General features: G+C 45.7%; 1 protein-coding gene across 2 annotated transcripts in view; it reads right to left on the bottom strand.

Annotated features, from left to right (window-relative positions):
* LOC142660751 (uncharacterized) overlaps window positions 1–26,301 on the bottom strand; it is an 85,656-nt gene that overhangs the window by 13,253 nt on the left and 46,102 nt on the right. The window contains exons 5-9 of one of the 2 annotated variants that reach the window (XM_075837714.1): window positions 7,048–7,145; window positions 6,883–6,961; window positions 6,668–6,765; window positions 4,861–4,972; window positions 1,437–2,465 (exon numbers count right to left, since the gene is read on the bottom strand). In XM_075837714.1, coding sequence (XP_075693829.1) covers window positions 1,437–2,465; window positions 4,861–4,972; window positions 6,668–6,765; window positions 6,883–6,961; window positions 7,048–7,145 — 1,416 coding nt within the window. The remainder of the gene's footprint in view (window positions 1–1,436; window positions 2,466–4,860; window positions 4,973–6,667; window positions 6,766–6,882; window positions 6,962–7,047; window positions 7,146–26,301) is intronic. The other variant, XM_075837624.1, reaches the window with a different exon arrangement.

Here is a 26,301-nt window from a genome sequence, read left to right as displayed (position 1 = left end):
GCCTCGACAGTTTCTTTCATCTCCATCGTAACGAGGTAGAAGTGGCAATGAAATGCCGGCCCCAGAAATGACTGGAGTGATGGTGGTTAGTGGAGTAGGTGAAGCAGCATCTTGAGAGGTAGTCGAGGAGGCAACAGAAGCAAGCGTTAGACACAACATTGCTCAGGTAATGAGGAAGTGGGCAAGTTATTTTTAAAGTCTCGGATGTGCTTTGGGGTGATATTCCTGGTGTGCGCGCTGGACCTTTAAGACCGGGGACGAGCACGTGCACCCTACGGAAACTGGCCGGAGGAGAGAGAGTAGTGCATGCCAGCATCTCTGGGGAAGTAGACACCAGCGAAGTTTCAGATTGCTGCGGTCGCGGCTGCCGGTATATGGGGCATGCACCCACGGACTGTGTCCCCCAATGTAACAATTTATTTTGTATGCAGTTTATTTTTGCAATACTATACAGACTCTGTACTTGATGAAAGACCAACTAGGATTGATGCTGCTCTCTTGTTGTTATATTGTAAGTCTACAACTTATTCAATAAAAAGAACACTGAAAATAGAACAACTACATTTGTGTGTCCAGTCTAAGGATAGTCTCACACACAGCAGATTTATTACCGAAATGTCTGGGACTGTTCCCTTCATCTGCATGGAGCTTGCTGAATCTATGTGCATGCTGCAGAAACAACGCCACTCAAATATATGGAACAATTTTCAGTTGCAGAAGTTTCTGCTATGAATCTGCCGCTTGTGAATCCACCCTAACAAATCTTCTAAACATTTGTACCAAATCTGAACAACTTGAATCTAATTTTAGGTCTTTAAGGTAGTGATAAATATACTTATGACATTTCCTTCAGTGGAGAAAAAGTCTGTGAATTTTTCTATTAATATATTATTGCAAAATTAATTAGTGTTTATAGTTGAATTACATCACCAACATATTTTTATACCGTTTGAATTAAGATGAGCATATATGTTAAAAAACAAGGTGACATTTCAGCTTCTCTGCTCTCACAGTAAACAAGGTATTCTTAACTTCCTAATGTCCACAATACTTTTCCTCTATAGATCCCGGTCACAGGAGACCTCAGGTAAAATATAATTTGGGTGTTTGGCAGATCCAGGCTAATTCCACTTAAAAAAAAACTAATGAACACGCTTATTGCCTATTTAATGTCTGTGAAAAACAGATGTATTAAGATTTTTTTTTTAATATAGCATTTCCAACATTCCAAATGAGAATATGGTTTCTACACTGTATGAATCCTCTGGTGAGTTTAAAAATGTAATTTCCTTACAAAACATTTTTTACATATAGAATATCAAAATGCCTTTCTTTGTGGGCGATTTATCTGATGATCCCATTGTTTGCCTTTAGTAATAAAACATTTCCCACAGTCTGAGCATTACAAAAGCTGCTCCTTGTGTGAATTCTCTTATGTATAACAAGACTTGATTTTTGTGTAAAGCATTTCCCACATTCTGAACAAGAATATGGCTTCTCTCCTGTGTGAATTCTCTGATGTTTATCAAGATGTGATTTATTTGTAAAACATTTCCCACATTCTGAACATGAATATGGCTTCTCCCCTGTGTGAATTCGCTCGTGGCAAACAAGACTTGATTTATCTGTAAAACATTTCCCACACACTGAACATGAATATGGCTTCTCTCCTGTGTGACTTCTCTGATGTTTAACAAGACTTGATTTATCTGTAAAACATGTCCCACACTCTGAACATGAATATGGCTTCTCTCCAGTGTGACTTCTATGATGTTTAACAAGATGGGATTTATTTGTAAAACATTTCCCACATTCTGAACATGAAAATGGTTTCTCTCCTGTGTGAATTCTCAGATGTGAAACAAGGTTTAATTTTCCTGTAAAGCACTTCCCACATTCTGAACATGAATATGGCTTCTCTCCTGTGTGACTTCTCTGATGTTTAACAAGATGGGATTTATTTGTAAAACATTTCCCACATTCTGAACATGAATATGGTTTCTCTCCTGTGTGAATTCTCTGATGTATAACAAGGTTTGATTTTCCCGTAAAGCACTTCCCACATTCTGAACATGAATATGGTTTCTCTCCAGTGTGAATTCTCTCATGTATAACTAGACTTGATTTGACTGTAAAGCACTTCCCACACTCTGAACAGGGGTATGGAAACTTTCCTCTGTAACTTCGTCTGCGTGTAAAACGATCTGATCCTTTAGTAAATGGTTTACAACATTGAAAACTTTTACCCCCTTTATAAGCTGTACTTGTGGTAACAATATGTGATGGATCAGGATAAGATTCCTCATGATTAGGGGAATTGTATGATAGATCTGTAATGGTAAGTCCTGGATGTACATTTAGGGTGATGGAGTTTTCTCCTGAAGACTGCTGCATGATATCTTCATCTTCTACTTTATAATTTAGCGAGAACATGAAGTTTCCCTCTGAGTTCTTACTGGAATTTTCTATTAAAAGTAAAAATAGATTTCGTAGTTTAAATTTTTTTTTTCAAACCACAAAGTAGACAAATTTATAAACATTTCTATTAGGATGGAAACACACATGCAGTTATTTTAAGCTAAAACCAGAAGTGGATCCAGCAGGAAGGAAAAGTATAAGCCATTCCTTATGAATCCACCCCTGCTCTAAAAAAAAACACACCAAGCGATGACACAAAAACGACATGTGTGATTCCAGCCTTACTACAGTTTTGGTCTACACCCAGTCACCACTTTATTACATAAATTACTTGACTTGATGAAACTCAAATATTTGAGAAGCACAACCATGTCTGGCACTCGGACATGTCCTCTGCCCACACATTTAACACTTCACTACCAATTGGGCATCACTATAATACTAAAACTTAAAGCGGATCTGTCAGATATTTATGTTGCGCTGTCTGAAGGCAGCATAAAGTGAGACACTCTGAATCAAGTGGTATGTTACTTAGTCAGTAATGTGCAGTAGTTTAGGAGACTTTACATGATAGCAATAAATGGTTTGAGCCCAATGATATGAACGCTCCTCCTGCCCTTCAGCCTATGAAGAGAAAGAGTCTCAAACAGTAGCTGAAGGGAAGGAGCGTGCATATCATTCAACTCAAGCCCTGCCTCACAGGACATGTGATGTAACTATATCATGTAAAATCATGGCCGCAGTCTACCATTTATCAAGATAATGTGCAATGAGACAAAGCACACATCTCAGGCTGAATTCATGGTCAGGACAATGAGGTCTGACGTGCATAATGCCTGCATAGTTAGCAGATCTCAATCTTTTAGAACATCTTTAGGATGTAGTGGGATAGACCGAGTCAGGTTATCAATCAGAATCTGTGATAAAGGTTTGCAGTACATTGTTATATCATTCCACTAAGAATTGAGGCTGTTCTAAGGGAAAAAGAGACTCTTATCAAGAACTAAAAAGGTGGTACTAGTGAAGTGGCCCCTGACTGCAGGTGATCATTACTGAAATGCCTTTGTATGTGCAATAAATAAAAGTGAAATACGATAACTCTAATAATAGATCTGGAAGAAAAAAACCAGAAACCATCTCTATCGCCACCATAAAACATTCTTAAAGACCCTTAAAGGAGATCGACCAGAAGACATGTTCTAGAAGAGCTAAAGGGTGTACAGTAGATTATAGCGGATTTCTGATTGTTTGATATTGCAGCCTAAAGTTGTACTACAGAAATATCCTGAAGAGAACATTTCCCCCTGTGACTTCTGTGCAGAGTTGTCATGGGGACCTTGTGTGTTTTCTAATGGTTCCTCAATACTTGTTCCAGCCTCATATTAAATATAGAACTATAATGAGGACCTTTCTTCTCAGCTGTTATTATTCGGGGAATTGGAATGATTCAACCAAATAAATTACAAAGTAAAATCAACAAAATGTATGTGGTTTTTATTTGTATTGACGCCCAAAATGATGCTTAACCCTTTCCTGCCCAATGACTTACATGAACTCAGTTCCATACATGTGAATGCGGTTGTTTCTGTGCATGGATTTCTGCCTCATTCAGATAAATGGAACGGTCACAGAAATTTCTGCAACAAATCATTGTGAATTCACAAGAATGGCTCCTTCACAGTTTGTTTTTTGTGTTTTTTTTTTTTTTTTGGTGCTTGTAAAAAAAAACAACACTATCAATTTTAGGCTTATTCTCAATTGTATCTTCCTGGCGTTTTTTTCATTCATACATTTGTAATAGGTTTTTTTTCTGGTGTTTTTCATGTCTGAAAGAAAAGCATAAGGAAAAACTGCCACCCCCTAAAAAAAAAGCTGCCAAAACGCCACAACAAAACCGCGATGTGTGTGAAACCACACTTATGCTGTCAAGGCTGGAAGTGTCATTGGGGACCCCATCAACATTGATTGCGGTGCTTTAGTGGTTAAACTGAGTCTTCCCGATCCCATCCAATAGGATGGAGCTAGACTTACCTTTTGTAGTAAGCGATAAGATTATCAAGCGATTTGCTAGCGTTTATTTCTAAATTACTACATGCTGAGATTTCAGAGCCACACACTTGTCAGAAGCTTTTAAGAGATTTTCAAGTTACACAATAAATTCCCAGGGGCAGCGATTTATCGCGCACTACAATAAAAAGTCTATTTTTTAGCCCCAGCCTTAGTGCAGCTGTTAATTGCAACTGGTGCCCCCAAAAAACTCTTGTTACACCTAGTGCATGACCGGATTCATTGAACACCTTGCAGAGAACTTCTATGTGCAGTCACAGCTCCTCAGGTCCTGCACTATGTATAACACAATGTCTGACGTGTTACTGTAATGTAGAACTAAGGAGGAACCTTAACAAACCTCTCAATTCACTTTCTAAATTCATTATTACTTACCTGTGGTAACACCTCCTGGAATTTCCTCCTCCGCTTCACTCTTACACAGTTGATCGCCCCTCACCCGCTCTTCGTCTTCATCCTCCACTTTAATAATAGTCAGATCTTCCCCCTGATTTCACATATGTAACAATTCAGTACAACACAGCAGAGACTGCGAAGAATCTAACAAATCAACATAAGAAACTACCAAAATCTATGACCGCAGGACCAAAAAGATCCCCAACCCCTATATACACTGCTGAAGAAAATTAAGGGAACACTTAAACATCAAAGTATATCTATAAGTTAATGAAATTTCAATTATATCAATCTGTCCAGTTTGGAAGCATAAGTGACTGTGCATCCATTCACCTGCTTTTGTGCAAATGAAATGGTCAACAGGTGCACTGGAGGCATCAGCAAGACAACCCCTAAAAAGGGAAAGGGTATGCAGGTGGTGGCCACAGAATATTTCTCTATCCTTATCCTTTCTGACTGATTATTCTACAGTTATCCATTTCCCTAGTGTTCTTGTCACTATCGGTAGCATGAGGAGGTACCTGCAACCCATTCAGGTTGCACAGGTAGTTCAGCTCCTCCAGGATGGCACATCGATGCGAGCCGTCACAGGGTGGTTTGTGATGTCTTCCAGCACAGTCTCAAGAGCATGGAGCAGAAACGAGGACACCGGCCATTACACAAGGAGAGCCAGACAGTGCTGTAGAAGGGCATCAATCTATCAGCAGGACCAGTATCTGCTATTTTGTACAAAAAGGAACAGGAGAAGCACTGCCAGAGCCCTACAAAATGACCTCCAGATGGCTACTGGTGTATGGTTCTGACTAAACTGTCAGAAACAGACTCCGAGAAGGTGGCATGAGGGCCTGACATCCCGTAGTGGGACCTGTCCTCGTAGACCAGCACAGCGAAGCTCGATTGGCATTTGCCACAAAACACCAGAATTGGCAGGGAAGCCATTGGCACCTCGATCTCTTTACAGATGAGAGCAGGTTCACGCCGAGCACATGTGACTGGCGTGAAAGAGTCTGGAGATGCTGTGGTGAACGTTATGCAACATGATCCAGCATGACCGCACTGGTGGTGGGTCAGTGATGGTCTAGGGAGGCATATCCTTCGAGGGTTGCACAAAACTTTACATGATAGCCAACGGTACCTTTACTGCGTTAAGGTCACGGGAATTATATCTTCAGAGCAATCATCAGACCTTATATTGGTGCAGTGGGCCCTGTGCTCATACTGGTGCAGGACAATGCCCAGCCACATGTGACCCAAGTGTGTAGGCAGTTCAGGGATGACAAAGGCATTGATATCATTGACTGGCCCTCACATTCCCCATACCTGAATCCAATTGAGAACCTCTGGGACATTATGAATTAGCGTATCAGACGCTGCCCTAGTAGCGCCGCAGACTGTCCAAGAGCTCACTGATACCCTGATCCAGCCGTGACATCAGGAGCATGCCCAGACGTTGTCGTGTGTGCATACAGGTAGGTGGGAAGCCATACACACTACTGAGTCACATTAAGAGCTGCCATAATAAAAACTCATGCAAATTGGATCAGTCTAGGATTTACATTTTTTACTTTGATTTTTGGTATGATTTGGAATCCAGCCCCCAATATGTTGATGATTTTGGTTTCCATTGATTGTTATATGTCATTTTGATCTCAACGAATTACACAATTTAGAACAGTAAAGATTTTAAACTTAAATCACGCTTCGAATCTTGATGAACGAAAGATTCAAGTGTTCCCTTAATTTTTTTGATCAGAGTAGATTTGGTATAGGGCTCAGCTTCATCTACCTGATGATTCTCTGGGACATTGTGATTTTCCGTTGGACAGTCCTGGGAATACAGAGCACTGGGACATCTCTTTGGTGGATTTCTCCTACTGGATCCATCTATAGGAAAGACACAGTGAATGAATAGATTGTTTACAAGTGATGATGAGTAGTATCCAGGTGACTCTTAAAACAGGTTTTTCCTTTTACAACTAATGAAAGCCTTCCACTCCTTACACTGCTGATCAGCCCTTAAATCTGTCTCCTCTTCTGCTTCTTCTATAACTTCAACCTTAATATCAATCAGATTTTCTCCCTAAACAGACAAGGAAAAAAAGTAAAATAAAACTTGGATTCAATTACCCTATGTTTATATTTTGCTGAGACTTTAGCGCCATCTACCTGATGATTCTCTGGGACATTGTGATGTTCCTCTGGACAGTCCTGGGAATACAGAGCACTGGGACATCTCCCTGGTGGATTTCTCCTACTGAATCTATCTGTAGGAAACACACAGTGACTGAATACATGACCTACTGTAGATCTGTCTATACTAGTCCTTCTCAATGAATTAGAATATCATCAAAAAGTTAATTTATTTCAGTAATTCAATATAAAACTCATATATTATATAGATTCATTTCACACAGTGTGATCTATTTCCAGCATTTTTTTCTTTTAATGAAAACCCAAAATTTACTCCCTCAGAAAACTGGAATATTAAATAAGCCCAATTTCAAAAATGATTTTTAAATACCAAAATGTTGGCCCACTGAAAAGTATGTACAGTATATGCACTCAATACTTGGTCGGAGCTCTTTTTGCGTGAATTACTGCATCAATGCGGCGTGGCATGGAGGCGATCAGCTTGTGGCACTGCTGAGGTGTTATGGAAGCCCAGGTTGCTTTGATAGCGGCCTTCAGCTCGTCTGCATTGTTGGGTCTGGCGTCTCACATCTTCCTCTGGCCAATACCCCATAGATTCCCTATGGGGTTTAGGTCACGCGAGTTTGCTGGCCAATCAAGCGCAAGGATACTGTGGTTATTAAACCAGGTATTGGTACATTTGGCAGTGTGGGCAGGTGCCAAGTCCTGCTGAAAAATGAAATCAGCATCTCCATAAAGCTTGTCAGCAGAGGGAAGCACGAAGTGCTCTAAAACTTCCTAATAGACGCTGCGTTGACTCTGGACTTGATATAACACAGTCGATCAACACCAGCAGATGACATGGCTCCCCAAACCATCACTGACTGTGGAAACTTCACACTGGACCACAAGCAACTTGGATTGATGCCTCTCCACTCTTCCTCCAGACTCTGGGACCTTGATTTCCCAATGAAATGCAAAATGTACTTTGTGGTCCAAAGAGGACTTTGAGCAACAGACCAGTCTTTGTAAAGGCTTAGGAAACCTTTGCAGGTGTTTTGTGTTGATTAGCTGATTAGAGTGTCACACCAGGAGTCTACAATCTTGGACTTCTACCCTATATTAAAATTTTCTGAGGCTAAATTTTGGGTTTTCATTAACGGTTAGCCATAATCATCAACATTAAAATTAAAAACGCTGGAAATAGATCATGCTGTGTGTAATGAATATATATAATATGGGAGTTTCCCGTTTTGAATTGAATTACTGAAATAAATTCACTTTTTGATGATATTCTAATTATTTGAGAAGGACTAGTATATCAGAGACTTATCCCAATATCTTTAGTTCAATGTTTATTGAATCAAAGCCTAAAGGGCACGTTCTGATATATGCGGATACAGTTGAAAGTGGTAGGGGGCAGAGGGCATTTAAGAGCTCCCTACTAACCAAAACAAAGTGCCCTGGCCCGCCCTGGAACAATGACTCTCCTGCCTTTTAGGGAATTCTACAATGTGATGTCTAGACGACTGGATTAAAGCATCTCCAAAATGGTAGGACTTGTGGTGTGTTCCTGGTATTCAGTGGTTAGTATCTATCAACAGTGGTCCAAGGTAGGACAACCGGGGAACTAGCAACAAGGTCATTGATGTGTGTGGGGAGTTTAAAGGAAATATGATTCATCAAGGAAAGCCCCATCATAATTGATATTTGGAGTGACCCATATAGGTAGTTATGATAAGGGAAAATAGCCCTTGTATATATTTTAATTTCATAGCCAGAAACCCAGAGGAATTACACAGAATTGGCTATTGGATAAAAACATGGGCCTATCCCAGTGGTGTTTGATATTCCCTGGTTGGCTAATGTATGCACAGGTGAATGCAGGTAATATTATATTTCTAGGGGATTCCTGCAATAATATATGACCATTTTTGGGTTTCGCAATAGAAATGTGTAATGGGAGGAGTACGATTCATTATCATATGAACAGCCTCCTCTCGGTGACATCACCAGCCAGTAAACTGGAGGTAAAACATGGGTTTAAAATGCCAGGAAGAGAGAGGGTCAGTCGTTGGGGATCCAGATCTCGGTTGGAGCGACTGCCCATATTTTCAGCTGTCCCCACAGTCAGGATATCACTGCTGTACATCAGTAAGGTTTTGGTCTGTTTCTTTTATCCCTTTTATTTTTATAAAATGAATGCATTGAATCTGTATGTATATTTTTTTCATCTTTTAACCTGACAACTATTTTTTGTATTGCACTGCACTATTGCGTATTAAATTTGAAATATTAAGAAGTCTCTTCCTTGTCATCTTACCGAACTTAATGTTCCGAAGGTGAAGAACGTTACCGGTGTTCATTTAGAGTATTATGTTACATTAAGATAACCTGTGTTATTTTAACCGGTGTTTAGGGAATATAGAGACGTAGGCCCCTATTGCCTAGATAAGTATAGGTGGTGGTAGCATACTGCGTTATATAATATTGGGGTGTTGGAAACATATGTGAGCAGAGTAGGTAGGCGTAGATTTATTTGGGAAATGAATAAACTCAATAGAGTAATTCACCCCTGTAACGTGACCTGAGTGCGGCGATTGTCACAAAATTCAATAAAAATGGGAGGAGAAGGTCCTAAGAAAAGGTGTTAGGATTGAGGTAATATATAAGTAACAAACAGGTATTTAGGAAAATAAAACTTTTTCCCATAGGTTCGAATGCTTAACACCCCCACTGATAACAGGTATACAGCTGCATGACAATTGCATAGCTAACACAAGTACATATCAGAACTACGGCTAATATAGCATGAGAACAAGGTAAGGAATATATATACCAACCACAGCCCACTAGACTGTGGTTGGTATATATGTACCTATTTATGTTACTTACCGTATTTTTCAGACTATAAGACGCACTTGACTATAAGAAGCTCCCAAGTTTTAGACAACAGAAAATAGGAAAAAATGTAATATTTTTGTCATGAACAAATACACAGTGAACAGTGAGATCCCTGTTCTTCCCAAACCTCTGTCCCTATCTACTTGTACGACCCGACCTAAACGACGGCGCACAACTGGGCGGCGTTCCCTATTCTGGTACAAGTGAAACTGACAAACGGATAAGACAGAGACAGCACGAAATAACAAAGGGTCACCTGGGAAGTACACGGACGGAGAGGCAGGGCAATTGCCCCGCGGACAAGTCGGGGCGCAAAAGACGGAGTCAGGCAGGCAGGGTCAAACCGGGAGAGAGTGGAACAAACAAAAGTCAGAAGGCAAAGAAAAGTCAGGAGTCCAGCCGGGGTCAGGTCACAAGGAGTCCAAATGCAAGTCACACAGGGGAGTCTGAAACAAGGGAAAGCACAAGGCAAGGTAACTCTAATACCAGACAAAGGTCTACTATCCCAGGCTGAACTAAATAAGGAGAGGGCGGGAGCTCAGGAACATCAGCCAGGCTTTGATTGGCCTGATGCTCCTGTGCTACTATTGGCTGCAGACTGCATCTGTCTGCCAGGCCAGGCGATGCCCGAGCGAGTAACTCTCGATGTCCTGGAGACCAAGGGAGCCGGAGGCAGAGAGTACATGACAGTACCCCCCCCTTTTACGAGGGGCCACTGGACCCTCAACCCCCGAACCAGGTTTATTCAGAAACTTTTTATGAAAGTTTTTTTTAGGGGCCGAGCGTGGATATCTCGGACTGGGACACAAGTCCTCACCTCTGGACCATAAACTTTCCAATGGACCAGGTACTAGATAGACCCCTGAACCTTTCTACTGTCCAGCAACCTGGCCACCTCGAACTCCTGTTCCTCGAGTGTCAATACTGGGTAGGGAGGAATGAAACACATCGTGGATGAGGAAGGAGGGGGGCAATTTTAAACGGAAGGAGACCGGCTTGATCCTCTCCATGATTTCATAAGGACCAATGTACCTGGGGGCGAACTTTCTGGAGGGTACCCTCAGGTGGATGTTCTTGGAAGAGAACCAAACCCGATCTCCCACCAAGAAATCAGGATTGGCCGAACGCCTTGCCGTAGGCGGTCCTGGGCTGCCCTGAGATTACTCTGGACCTGGTCCCAGATGACCCTCAAATTCCTAGTGAGAAGCTCCACATCAGGGTTATCTGATAACACAAGGGGCAAAATGAAGAAAACCGGGGATTAAAAATAGAATTAGCAAAGAATGGAGAAACTCCTGACGATGTGATTATTGAGGGCAAATTCCGCAAGTGCCAAAAACCTGAACCATTTATCCTGAGCGTCGGCTATGAAACATCTGAGATACTGTTCCAGAGACTGATTGGTCCTCTCAGTCTGGCCATTAGCTTCTGCATGGAAGGTTGATGAAAAGGACAAGTCTAGTCCTAACTGCTTGCAGAACGCCCTCCAAAAAACGATACAAATTGGAGCTCCCCTGTCAGAGACTATGTTAACAGGTACCCCGTGCAAACGTAAAATATGTTTAATAAAGAGGTTAACTAGCTCTTTAGCATTGGGCAATTTCTTCAGGGGAATGAAGTGGGCCATTTTACTAAACCGGTCTACCACTACCCAGATTACCGACCTGCCCTGGGACGAAGGGACATCAGTGATAAAATCCATGGCTAGATGGGTCCAGGGTCCTTGGGGCACCCGCAAAGGACACAGCAAGCCTGCAGGTCGGGATCTGGGAGTTTTAGACCGGGCACAGGTCTCACATGAGACCACGTAGGCTAGGACATCCTGTAGCAGCCCTGGCCACCAGAAACCATGGGTGACAAGGTCCCTGGTACCAGAGATGCCTGGGTGACCTGATAGGACTGAGTCATAACACTCCTGGAGGAGCCTCAGCCGGAGGTGTAGGGGTACAAACAAATTGCCTTCTGGAAGGGCTTCAGGGGCAGAGTCCTAGCTGGCCATAATCTCTGTGGTCAGGTCAGAGTATACGGTTGCCACTACCGCACCAGGAAGCAATACTCCTTCGGGTTTGGTCTCAGGCAGAGGGGTGGCCATAAAACTACGGGACAGAGCATCCGCTTTAATATTCTTTGAACCAGGCCTGTAGGTAACAACAAAATTGAACCTGGTAAAAAATAGAGCCCATCTAGCCTTGAGTCTCTTGGCTGATTCTAAAAAGACCAAAATTTTATGGTCAGTGAGGTTCATGACCCGATGTCTTGCCCCTTCGAGAAAATGGCGCCATTCCTGCAAAGCCCATTTGATGGGCAGCAGTTCCCGATTACCCACATCGTAATTTTGCTCAGTGGGAGAGAACTTACGGGAAAAGAAGGCACAGGGTCGGAGGTGAGTGTGAGAAGTTGGACGCTGAGACAATACTGCTCCCACACCCACCTCGGAAGCATCCACCTCCACAATAAAGGGATGAGTTTGATCCGGTTGGATTAATACCGGGGCGGAAGAAAAGCACCCCTTAAGGAGCTCGAAGGCTCGGACCGCCTCCAGAGACCAGTGGAGATCCGCACCTTTACAGGTGAGGTCGGTAAGGGGTTTGGCGATTACAGAAATTTTTGGGATAAAACGTCTGTAATAATTTGCGAACCCTAAAAACCTTTGGAGGGCTTTCAGGGAAGCAGGCTGAACCCATTCAGACACCGCCTGGACCTTGGCAGGATCTATGCGGAAATCCTCAGGGGTAAGGATGTGTCCCAAGAAAGGCATCTCTTGAGTACCAAAAATACATTTTTCAAATTTAGCGAACAAATTATTCTCCCTGAGAATATGGAGGACTGTCCTGACATGTTTGACGTGCGAGTCCCAATCTTTGGAAAACACCAAAATGTCATCCAAGTATACTACCAAGAAGAGCTCCAGATAGTCTCTAAAAATATAATTTACGAAAGTCTGGAACACAGCTGGCGCATTACATAGACCGAACGGCATCACCAGGTACTCAAAGTGCCCTTCGGGGGTGTTAAAGGCAGTCTTCCACTCATCCCCCTTACGAACTCCAATCAGGTTATAGGCCCCCCCCCCCGCAGGTCAAACTTAGAGAACCATTGGGCCCCCTGAACCTGATTAAAGAGATCGGGGATGAGTGGAAGTGGGTGTTTGTTCTTTATGGTAATATTGTTAAGCTGACAGTAGTCGATACAGGGTCGGAGCCCCCCCCCCCCGTCTTTCTTCTCCACAAAGAAGAAACCAGCACCTACAGGTGATGAGAAGGGGCGGATGTACCCCTTGGCCAGGCTCTCCTGGATATACTCCCTTATCGCTTCACACTCAAGGCAAGATAGATTAAAGATTCTACCTTTGGGGAGCTTGGCTCCAGGTACCAGGCCGATTGCGCAATCGTGTACTTGATAAGGAGGTAACTCTTCAGAGGCTTTTTTTGAAAAGACGTCACTGAAGTGCTGAATAAATTCAGGAAGAGTGTTCCCCTCCTCAACAAGACTGACCCTCAAGGTGGACATACAAGATGACAAACACTTCTTACCCCAAGTAACAAGTTCTCCCATCACCCAATCTAAGATGGGGTTATGCTTGCGCAACCAGAGGAGAAATAATAAAATCTCAGTGGCTAGCCCCTTAAGTACAAACATAGCACATTCCTCCAAGTGAATTGAACCTATCTTTTTTCAAAACACAGGGGTAGACTGGGAAAACGTGCCCGCAAGCCAACGGGGAGGAGTTCTTGCCGATGCTCCTGGATGCGTCGGTCGAGATGGACAGCGAGATTCATGAACTGATCTAGGGAGTCAGGGGGGGGTAACCTACTAGCTAGTCTTTCAGGGCGTCAGTCAGTCCTAGCCTGAAGTGGTACTTCCGGGCTGAGTCACCCCAGGAAGATTCCACAGACCACTTCCTAAATTCAGAGCAGTACTCCTCTACCGGCCTCTTACCCTGACAAAGTCCCCCTGAGTTTCAGCGAACGCTGTCCTGTCGGGTTCGTCATAGAGATGCCCCAGGGCGGAAAAGAAAGCATTGACAGAGGAGCGTTGGGGGACTAGTGGGAGATAAGGAAAATGCCCAATCCTGGGGGTCATCCAGTAGACAGGATAGGATGATCCCCACACATTGAGACTCAGAGCCAGAAGAATGGGGCCATAAAACTGAAAATAAAGCATGCAGCTCTCACGAAAAGACGCAAAAAAATTAGATCGCGGGAGAAACGATCGGGTAACTGGATTTGGGGTTCCAGCACAGATGCGGGAGGGTAGGCTGCCACGGGTAACACAGGGGCGGCCACCTGCGGGGCATGCTCCTGCTGGTAGGGTCTCTGGGCCAGATCCTGCACCAATTGAGTGAAACCCTGCATTTGCTCTGTTAACACTACCAAAGGCTCCATTTAAAAAAAAACAGACAACAGGGAAGAGCAGGTACAGGGTCTGTAATTCTGTCATGAACAAATACACAGTGAACAGTGAGGTCCCTGTTCTTCCCAATCCTCTGTCCCTACCTACTTGTAGGACCCGACCTAAACGACGGCGCACAACTGGGCGGCGTTCCCTATTCTGGTACAAGTGAAACTGACAAATGGATAAGACAGAGACAGTACGAAATAACAAAGGGTCACCTGGGAAGTACATGGAGGGAGAGGCAGGGCAATTGCACCGCGGACAAGTCGGGGCGCAAAAGACGGAGTCAGGCAGGCAGGGTCAAACCGGGAGAGAGTGGAACAAACAAAAGTCAAGGCAAAGAAAAGTCAGGAGTCCAGCCGGGGTCAGGTCACAAGGAGTCCAAATGCAAGTCACACAGGGGAGTCTGAAACAGGGGAAAGCACAAGGCAAGGTAACTAATTACAGACAAATGCCTACTATCCCAGGCTGAACTAAATAAGGAGAGGGCAGGAGCTCAGGAACATCAGCCGGCCGAATATCGCCCGACAGGGCTCACCTATCAGCCGCTTGACACCAGCATGACCAAGGGGAAACATCGTCGGCACCCCCCGGACACTTCGGGCACCCCGAGCATCGGCTGGTTTCTCCGGTCGGCACAGGAAGGCCCGCCGCAGCGATCCTCCTCGTCCCCTCCAGTAGGCCGCAATCAGTCTCCCGCCTCGCCGCGGAGACACACCCCGCCTCCCTCACTCTCCGGCCAGCAACAGCCCAGCGCCGGCACCGACGGATCTGGAGGAGGGATGCAGCCGGCAGAAAGAGGTCAGTGTGGGGCAGGAAGCACAGGGCCACCGCCACCGGCCCAGTCAGTGATGGTCCCCCTTCTACAGAGCCACCACCAGCCCGTTCCCAGACATGAGGCCCCTAACATGGCGCCCACAGGCGGAGCATGTGAGACACCCCTACCATCACCGGCCCAGCGGCCCACACCAGTGCCAGGCAGTCAGCAGAGCCAGGGGCTGCCGGTTATCTTCAGGGAGATCCCCTCCCCCACCCCGCCAGTGCACACAGGAGACCACTATGCAGGCTTGTCCCGCTCTCCATGGAGCGGACCCTGGCAGAACTTTGGGAGATGGTCAAGGTACTGCCCACTAAAACGGATTTAGACCTCCGCCTCGCACGACTAGAAGAGAAACACGACAGGGCCATCGGGGAGGTCACACAAGAAGTACGGGCCCTAGCTGTGAGAGTGGACACCTTAGAGCGCCAACACTCCGTCGACTCTCTGGACATATCGGTCCTCTCCCAGTCCTTGGCTACCCAAGCAACGCAATTCCGAGACCTCTCCCTACACTTAGACGATGTCGAGAATAGGGGAAGGCGTAATAATTTGAAACTGAGGGGTTTGTCCGAGTCTGTACCCCCCGACGGACTTTACGATGCTGTGACCCACATTTTCAACAAGCTCCTGGATCGCCCGCGAGATATGCCCATAGAGATGGACAGAGTTCACAGGCTAGCAGGCCCCAGGAATGGAGACGGCAATCGACCGAGGGATGTTATCTGTAGGGTGCATTTCTACAAGCAAAAAGAGGAGATCGCCCGCAGAGCCTGGGAAAAAGGGGCCGTCCCATACAATGGCGCCAACATCACGGTCCTGCCGGATGTATCCAGATTGACGCTTTCCATGCGTAGAATTGTTCGCCCATTATTGGAAGCAACAAAGGCGGCAGGCGCAACATACAGGTGGGGACACCCGTTCCACATCATCCTTCGAAAGCAGGGAATGTCGTTCGCTGTCCGCTCTCCCGACGATCTGGAGGAAGCATTCCGGTTCTTGGAAACCTCGCCGGTGCGGTTACCAGACTGGACCGAACCACCGCCACCTTTCGCTCCCAGAGGAGGCCCGTATCCGGACTATGGGTCCCGTCAGCCAATCAGACCTGGAGCAGAGCCACCTGACCTTCGACCTATGGAACGTCGATCTCCACGCAGAGACAGAGGGTCGGGATCCGTTGACCTCCATCCTCTTGGACGACGATCGAGACTGAATGTGCACAGCTGCCTAAATGTGGACGTTTTCCTGGACTACATTTTGCACTTTCCTTATCTCTTTTTCCCACAGGGTTCCTGAAGGACTGTCAGGAACGCATGGCTGGAACTGCCTTACAGCTGGTTGTATCACTGTGGGTCAAGGGGGCGGGCGGATACACACCGGTTGGGGGAGGCTTAAATAAGTTTACCTGCTTTAATAGTTTTACCCGCCCAATCTGAGTTTTCACATAGGGGAAGGTGGATACTGGGAATGTTAACCGTTAATAGGGTGAGTCCGGGGTTCTAAAGCAATTTGGTTAATTGAATTTTCTAGTTGATATTTTAACTGTTGTTACGCTGTCTTTGCACTCCGGTCTTTCCTTGTTCCCTATTAGGGTTCCGTGTAGCTGTGTCGTGTTTGAGGTTTTCCGACGGGCGACACAGCTCGCGTTGAGTAGTGGAGAGGTATTGTACTCCGACTTTAGAGAACTTGCTCTGCACACAAGTTCTTTTTCTTCTTTCTCTCTTTTTCTTCCTTTCCTTTCCCTCCCCTTTCCCCTCGGTCCACTCCGGACATTTCAGTGGCCATGTCTGATATTACTGTTGTCTCCCTACATGCACAGGGTCTGAATGTTCCGGAAAAGAGGTCCTCCATTCTCCGTCTCCTATGGAAACGGAAAGCACACGTAGCCTTCCTGCAAGAAACTCACTTCCGGGCAGATAGCGTCCCGAAGCTTACAGACTCCAACTACCCCGCGGGGTATCATAGTGCGTCTTCTGACTCCAAGACCAAGGGAGTCTCCATCCTGGTCTCCCGCTCCCTACACTGGGAACACGTGGACACCTGCGCAGATGAAGCGGGACGGTACCTTTTCGTAAAGGGTAAGTTGGATAACGCACTGTACACACTGGCCTCATACTATCTCCCTAACTCTGGTCAGGTGGCCTACCTGGACAGAGTTTTGAGGGCTCTGGAAGGCTTTCTGGAAGGTACCTTAGTCATGGGGGGGATCTAAATGTCACCCTAGACCCCGTCTTAGACACGTCACGAGGACACTCCTCCCTACCCAGGGCAGCACATCGTCGTATACGGCGATTGCTGCATGAACATCAACTTGTGGACGCATGGCGAGTTATTCATCCCTCAGTCAAAGACTACACATACTACTCGGCGCCACACAACTCCTATTCCAGGTTGGACTACTTTTTCCTACGCCATGCACATCTTCCCAGCCTGACATCATCCTCTATAGATGACATAACGTTATCTGACCATGCCCTTATTTCCCTCACCCTAGCCCGCCCATTGGCCCATCCCACCCCCTGGCAGTGGCGACTGAATGAGTCCCTCCTGCAGGATACGACAGTGGTCTCTGAAGTACGCCGAGACCTGGTGGAATACTTTGATAAAAATGACACACCGGGAATGGACCCGTTCTGTATATGGGAGGCGCATAAATGTGTGGTGCGTGGTTCCCTTATACGGATGGGAGCCAAACTCAAGAAAGAGCCGACGGCTCATCTCAGAGACCTACTTTCACGCATACACAAACTGGAACAGTCCCACAAGATAACACAGGATCGGTTACTAGGTGCAGAATTAGGGCAATTGCGGGAGCAAGTGCGATCACTCTGCCTTGCTAAGGCGAAGGCCACACTAGTCAAATGTAGAAGGCATTTTTATGAATTCAGTAATAAGCCCAGTAGGACATTGGCCCGCTCCCTCTGGAAAACCCGTTCGCGTACATACGTACCGCACATCACAGGTGCCCAGAATAAACGACTGCAACTCCCACATGACATCTCAGAGACCTTCCGTGCCTACTACCACACTCTCTACAATCTCCCAAAGGCACCCTCCTCACAGGACGGCGGTAGCCAACGGGAGAGGATCGAGGAGTATCTCCGATCCTCGGGGATGAAATCCATCCCACTTGATGATCTAGCAGCCTTGGAGGCCCCTATCTCACCGAAGGAGTGGTCGTGGGCACTGAGGGACTCACCCACGGGGAAGGCCCCGGGACCGGATGGCCTGTCTCTGCCGTACTATAAGATCTACTCAGAAGTGCTCGAACCCCACTTTATCCGGGCCTTTAATTCGCTAACCGAAGGGGGCTCCATTCCCAGGGATACACTGAGGGCACATATCACGGTTATACCCAAGGAAGGGAAGGACCCATCCCTATGCCAGAGTTATCGTCCTATTTCCCTACTGGATGTAGATTTGAAACTCTTTGCCAAGATTCTGGCATATCGGTTGTCTCCACTCCTTCAAACCGTAATACATACTGACCAAGTGGGTTTCATGCCCTTACGGGAAGTGAGAGAGAACACCACACGGGCAATTAATTTAATGTACCAAGCGGCAGTCACGTCACTCCCCACTTGTTTTTTGTCAACGGACGCGGAAAAGGCTTTCGACAGGGTCAGTTGGGACTTTATGTTGGCCACTTTACGACACATCGGAATAGGGACTCATATGATGTCTCTACTCCTCCCCGTCAGCTCAGGTCAAGGTCAATGGACACCTCTCATCCCCCTTCACGATTACTAACGGCACGCGCCAAGGCTGCCCCCTATCACCTCTGATCTTTATTCTATGCCTGGAGCCCTTGCTGTGTCACATCCGCTCCAACCCGGACATTACAGGCTTGGACCCGGGCGGCAGAGCCCATAAGGTTGCCGCCTACACGGATGATCTGCTGTTTTTCCTCACAGCCCCTAGAATTTCCTTGCCTAACCTGATGGCGGAGCTGAGTGGATACTCGAGATTATCCAACTTCAAAATAAACTACCAGAAGTCAGAGGCCCTTAACCTCTCGTTACCACAGACTCTGGTCGCTGATCTGTCGGAGTCCTTTTCTTTCAAGTGGGCAAGGGACTCGCTTAAATACCTGGGAGTTCGGCTTCCCGGTGATCTATCTCGCCTTTATGCGGTGAACTTCCCTTTGCTTCTTCAACGTATAAAGGCGGATCTAGACACCTGGACGTCGGGCACATTCACCTGGTTCGGTAGGTGCGCGATTTTTTAAATGAACATCTTACCATGGATTTTGTATCTCCTACAGGCCCTACTGTCCCTAGTGCACAAATTCATATGGGCAGGGAAACCAGCACGTATCGCCCGATCGTTGCTATTTCGTGTAAAGGGGGAGGGGGGCATTGGTCTCCTGGACTTTGTCTCCTATCACCACTCCTCCCACTTGACACGAATCCTAGATTGGTTCCGGCACGGCGGGATGAAAGAATGGGTGTCCATGGAACAGGCGTTTACATCCATCCCACTGCAGGCCCTGCCGTGGTTGGGCAGGACATGTTCCCAGGGTTGTGCGGTCCCACCCGACAATCGGTCCCACCCTAGCAGTCGCAACGCGGGTGTTTCCTCGGGCGGAATTCTCGCCGTCCCCCTCCCCGCTATTTCCGATCTTAGGCAACCCGGCATTCCCACCGGGACTGGATAGTGGCCCATTTCAAGTATGGCTGCGGGCGGGTAAGGGGCAGGCCCTACAATTTCAGCAGGAGGGGAGGTGGATGACGAGCGATCAAATACGAGCTCTGTCGGATCAGGTCTCTTTCTCGGCGTGGCAGGTTACCCAGTTGCGACATTTCCTGATGTCCATTGAACATCCTGGAGTGCAGCAACGGGGCTGCTCCGCGTTTGAACTCCTGTGTACAGGCACAGGCACGACCCGACATGCTTTGTCCAGAATCTATGGGTACTTGATCTCGCCCCCCAATTTGCCGCCACCTTCGTACTTGCGTAGCTGGGAGAGGGACTTGGGCGAAACATTCACCCCTGAACAACGAGACCGCCTGTTCACTATGACGCATAAGTCCTCCATGGCCAGTAGATTTCAAGAGGCAGGATTTAAGATATTATCCCGTTGGTACAGGGTACCTTCCAGATTGCATGCTATGATCCCGGCGGCCTCGCCACTATGCTGGAGATGTGGGGATCATGTGGGTACAATCCTGCATATTTTCTGGGACTGCCCACTCCTGACTGGGTTCTGGTCCGAGGTGTGGCGTATTTCCGCAAAGTTCACGGATTGTCCTCTCACGCGATCTCCGGGCATCTTCCTGCTTCATTTGTGCGAGGTCCCACTGCCCTTGTATAGACGTTCGGTAGTTCGACACCTGGTAAACGCGGCTAGGGCATGTGTTCCTGCACTGTGGAGACAGTCCTGTCCGCCGACGGTGGGCATGTGGTTCGGCAAGATCCAGGAGATCATGAGAATGGAGGACCTCACGGCATCAATGAAGGGGACTCATGCCTCCTTCCTAAAAACATGGCGTGAATGGATTCGTTTCCAAACGACCGAGGAATATAAAACCATCATGGCCTCGTGAATCCCCGTCTAGACACGGTATGTCAGGTCAGCTCCCCCCCTCCCCTCTTTTTTGTTTTCTCCCCCTCATTCCCTTCTCTTTCTTTCCTCGCTATTTTTGTCTTTTCTTCTTTCTGTCTCTGCATCTCTCTTCTCCTTTGATGCACTTGTGCGCACTCAGGATATATCATGCATGGCTGCGGGTTCTGGGTGCATATCGGAGATTCCTTAATTAACTGTATTTAGCGACATGGTACTTTCAGGTGACCCCATGTACTTATGCGGGGCAGATAACTGACCAGTGAAACGTAGACTGTTTTTCATTGCCTTTTTTCGCACTGCGTTGTGTATATTCTGTACGATTTGTAATATAAAAAACAAAATGACAAATAAAAGAATTAAAAAAAAAAAAAGGAACATCAGCCAGGCTTTGATTGGCCTGACGGTCCTGAGCTCCTATTGGCTGCAGACTGCCTCAGTCTGCAAGGCCGTGCGACGCCCGAGCAAGTAACTCTCGATGTCCTGGAGACCGAGGGAGCCGCAGACAGAGACTACATGACAATTTTACTACTCTTACAAAGAAAAAAAACTATTGATTAAAAAAAATAATTTGTTCAGTTTCACCACATTCTGAGAACCATAACTAATATTTTTCTATCGTTTGAGCAGTGTGAGGGCGTATTTTTTGCGGGACGAGCTGTAGTTTTTATTAGTACCATTTTTTTGGTACATGCGATTTTTTTATCACTTTTTATTTTATTCCTTTTAGCGCTATGGTGTCCAAAAGACAACGATTCTGGGGTTTTAAACTTATTTTTTTTTTACAGCGTTCACTATGTGCGTCAAATAATGCTATATTGTAATACAATGTATAAAGAAGGAAATAGAGCCACACTCACTGTATAGGACGTTTTCAAGTGCTTTATTGCTCAAAGAATGAAGTGGGGGGAGAGACTGAGTACACAGATTACAGGCAACAGCCATTTCGCGTAGACACGTGGAGAATGGAAGGACCGCTGAATCACGAATCTGAGGAATCTCTGATGTGGCCGCGATATTCGTAGAGATTACCAAGCTCTTTCCAGCAGTCCGTCTGCGTTCCGGCCCATGGGGCCCTTCAACTAAGAGGGATTGCATTTTTTTTTAACCACGCTGGCTACTGGGACATCTACTTTTGGGATCTCCTCCCAAGATTTAGTGTCTTCTGGATCAAAGAGAAGTCTGTTTTTAAATTCTTTTGAAATTTTAGTTTATTGGAAAAAACTTTGTTTTCTTCTCCGATAAGCCCCCAACCATCTTATTCTGGATGGTATGGGGTTCCATGGTATCACGTATTGCCTGGATTAAGGCATCGGACATCTCAGAAGAGAAGAAGAATTTTTCTCTTGAGATGAAATTAAAGGCAAGAGTTCCTCTCCTCCTTCTAACTCACCACGGATTCCCAGACAGTCTCCCACACTGGTACCAGCAAGGCCCCAAGCCGTGTAACTACTGGGATCCGAAGATAGCCGGCACACTTAGATTGGCCATTTGACCTAACTCACTCTCCGATAAGTAATAACACTCCTGCTCCGAGTCGGACCCTGAGATGGTGGGCAATATTTTGCTCCACTTCAGTCCGTGGCCTTTTTGCCCGGGAGTGTGAGGGAGTCCCTTGAGGAGGGCGAGTGACTGACTCACTTTCTGGCGATAGCAGGCACATTCAGTTTAGAATGGCCATTGACTTCGCGAATCATAGCCCTAAGTTCAGACATAAATGTCGGTTGTTTCTCTATTAGTAATTTTGCAATACAATGTGGACACAATTGTTTCCTATGTGACTCTAGCCTTTTTTTCGCTAAATTTTTTAAGTCACACATTTTTTAACCATCTTTTTATCAGTTTGTCCCTAGGATAAAGATTCCTCTAAAAGAGAACAGAAGGCAAGTAAAGTATGGTGTAGTTACATACGGAGTCATAACCCTTACCCCAAGGGTGAGACTGACGTGACCCTGGGACATATCCGGATTTCCATCAGAATGAGGAAGTTCCATTCCGCAACAAGTAACAGACAATGTAATATCCACAAGATATAATCCAAGTTAGAGGGATCAGCTTTAACTACGTACCTGTGCGTGTCCCTTTAAATGCAGGCTTTTTGAATTTCCCGCCTTCCAAGATGGCCGCGGACCGGAAGTAGCCCAACGACATCTCCGGTCGCGGCTATTCGATTGAGGTGCGGCCGCGTCATAGCCAGCGACTGAGCCGGCTATGCGGTGCTTCCGAGGATGTTTTGCCAGCGCTTCCAACCATATGGAGCAGCCGGTCCTCGCATGGTCATGCAGCCCGGCCGGAGCCTGCTTGGGAATCCCGAAACCCACACACTACCGGAACCCTGCCTAGGATTCCTAAAGTAGGTGTTTTAGGTTGGGAGCTAAGGGACCTCTCGTTAGAGGGGTATTAGCCTAGGCTTTAGGAGGAATAGAAAGGTGAGTGCACGGACTCCCCGATCCTGCCCCATGCCCGAGTTTTCTCCTGCAGCAACACAGGAGCGACGTCTCTCTGCTCCTGACCCTGTAGGGACAAGAAGAACACTGGCAAGTGGGTGGTGGGAGGGGCCTTTTAACCTCTCTGTCTTCCTGTCCCTATAGAGGTCAATAAGGCAACCTCCTGTGGTGCTGTCATGAGGGATGTACTGGAAAATTTGTTTGATACATTAAAGATATATGTTTCTTTGAAGAATGCAGGAAAGATATTTGCGTATGTACACGCTACAGGGATCCCCATAGCGGTTCCCAGTGTTTGTGAATACCACTTGCCATTAAATCTAAATGTGTTATGTGTTAGGATGAATTCCAACGAGTCACAGTTGAAGTCAATGTATTTAACACTTTTTCTGTATTTCCTAATAGTTTTCTAACAGCTGTAATACCCAAGTTATGTGGAATTCGGGTATACAGACTTTCCACGTCAATTGAAGCTAGTTTATATCCCCTACACCAGTCAAAATCCTCAAGAGCCACAAGGAAGTCATTGGTATCCTTCAAGTAAGAGGGAATTTCCCTGAGAGTAGGCCTAAGAAGCCAGTCTATGCACTTGGACAAGGGTTCAGTAACGGACTGTATTCCAGCGACTATAGGGCATCCTGGGGGGCGCTCCCTATTTTTGTGTAACTTGGGGACAAAATACCAACTAGGTTTGTGCAGATAAATGGGGTATAATTTCTCAGCTAATTTAGTGGATAGAATGCCTTTTTCCACATTAGTACGTAGGAGTGTTTGAAGTTGACCTTGATATTTAGGGGTGGGATTGCTCATCAGTTTTTGATACACCAATGGATCACCAAGTTGCCTTTCGGCTTCCTCCAAATAGTAATCTTTGGTCATCAGAACAATATTTCCCCCCTTGTCGGCTGGTTTTATTACTAGATCACTATAGGTTTTCATTTTTTCAAGATTTGATCTCACCTAAGGTGATGTTACTCTGGTGGGTTTCATATAAAAGGGCCTTAACATCCCTGAGGACTTGGGAGGAAAATATTTCTATAGTAGTGAGTGGCAGTTAAAGAAGCAGCGTAGCGTGCTACGCTGTTTCCGTAACTACTATTCAGTTATATGGGAGTTACGTAAACAGCGTAGCTCAGTGAGTTACGCTGTTTCTGTAACTCGACCATGTACCCAGGAAGTGGCCGGGAGACAGCGGAGCAGGGCAAGATAGAACAGGGTTTAGGGGGCACCGTTCTAGAGATAAATGCGGGTCCCATTGGTGGGACCCGCATCTGACATATCCTGTGGATATTTCAAAGAAGTAGTAGGACAACAGCACACGTCTTCAAATCATCAAAGTGGTTTTATTGTCAAAACATCCACAAACGACAGGCAACATTTCGACCCATAGTGAGTGAGGGGTCTTTGTCAAGCCTAACATCATGTCTAAAAACATCGTTATAAATAGGTTAATACAAATGATCACATGGTCCATTCCAACCAGTGAAAATCGTGAGTTTTTTTGATCACTTCGGTGATCTAATTCATGTAGGCGATTTAACACAACAAATTATTTGATGATATTATCACTTTGTGATCTATATCATGAAGCAGTAATAACCTGACCTCCTCCCCCTTTTTCGGACTCTTCGGAGACCTATGCACACGTGACGTATCATCACATAGTGAGGGCGCCCATAACAACCGAATTGAGTTTGCCTCAAATTGCATAGAAATAAAGCTGTAGTTCGATGGATTCTTGTCATGATTGAGGATATTATTATATCTACGTATATCCGATTGTGATTCTTTTTTGATCAAAATGCTGGTTTCTATTTGTGCAGCAGAGACGACTGATTGCGGAGCATGCGCAGTAGCGCTCTAGGATCGTAACTGGAACCTGGAGTGTGGTGAACTTCCCTCCTTCATTTTTCCATTACAACAGTGACTGATATATTGTTGTTGACGATGTATTGAAGATGTACTATATGTTGCATTTTTACACTTTTTTGAGGATTATATAACTATTTGAAGAATGTCATTAAGACTAATGTATGCTTCACCTGGGAGACCAGGTTCACGATTTTCACTGGTTGGAATGGACCATGTGATCATTTGTATTCACCTATTTATAACGATGTTTTTAGACATGATGTTAGGCTTGACAAAGACCCCTCACTCACTATGGGTCGAAACGTTGCCTGTCGTTTGTGGATGTTTTGACAATAAAACCACTTTGATGATTTGAAGACGTGTGCTGTAGTCCTACTACTTCTTTGAAATTTACATCGTGCCGGAGTGGGTTTGCCTGGCTTGACAGCGTGCACCGCATCATACTCGGGATTAGCGCTGCTTCAAAAATCCTTTTTTTCTTGATATCCTGTGGATATGTCATAAATGTCCTTCATGGGAAAACCGCTATTGACCGGAGCATTTAACTAGTTAAAACGGCCAGAAACAGTGTCATCGCTGTTCCTGGCCGTTAGAGCATAGAGCAGCCTGTCCGCCCACTCCATACATCATCCCATCCCCGCTCCATGATGTGCAGTCACATCAGGGGTCGGAAAGGGGTTAAGTAAGGAGTGGTTAGGGGGCCCGGCGCTGTTGGGCCCCTTAACTGCCGACCTTAAGATGCAGGGACTTTTTAGCAAGATATATTCTTGCTAAAAACTGCGTCTTATAGTCTGAAAAATATGATATATATTATCTCAATCCTACCACCATTTCTTAGGGTCGTCTCCTTCTCCATTTTTATTGAATTTGTATATTATTATTGTATATTATTGATGTATTTGTACAATAAAGCAAGTCCTTCACTATTTACAAATATAGTTTTGTCCTGTGTATTTATTGGTTCTATGATAGAAAAAGATATCAGAACACACAGAGAATTGCAGCTCGCTGCATCCCTACGGACTAGTCAGAGTGCCCATGCTGACACCTGTCCTCTGGCGAAAGCGTCTACAATGGGCATGGAAGCATCAGAACCGGACCATAAAGCAATGGCTTCGTCTGATGAATCAAGTTAACGTTTACATCAAATGAACGGCCGGGTGCGTCGCTTTCCTGGGGAGAGATGGCACCAGGATGCACTATGGAAAGAATTACTGTAGAACAAATTGCTGAGAAACTTTATGCTGGCGGCAGAGTGGCTGGCGGCTGCGGCAGTGTGATGCTTTGGGCAA

This window comes from Rhinoderma darwinii, chromosome 1 (genome assembly GCF_050947455.1).
Source record: "Rhinoderma darwinii isolate aRhiDar2 chromosome 1, aRhiDar2.hap1, whole genome shotgun sequence".
Lineage (NCBI taxonomy): Eukaryota > Metazoa > Chordata > Amphibia > Anura > Rhinodermatidae > Rhinoderma > Rhinoderma darwinii.
Note: the sequence above shows the minus strand (reverse complement) of the source record. Positions and strands in the feature narration are given on the sequence as shown.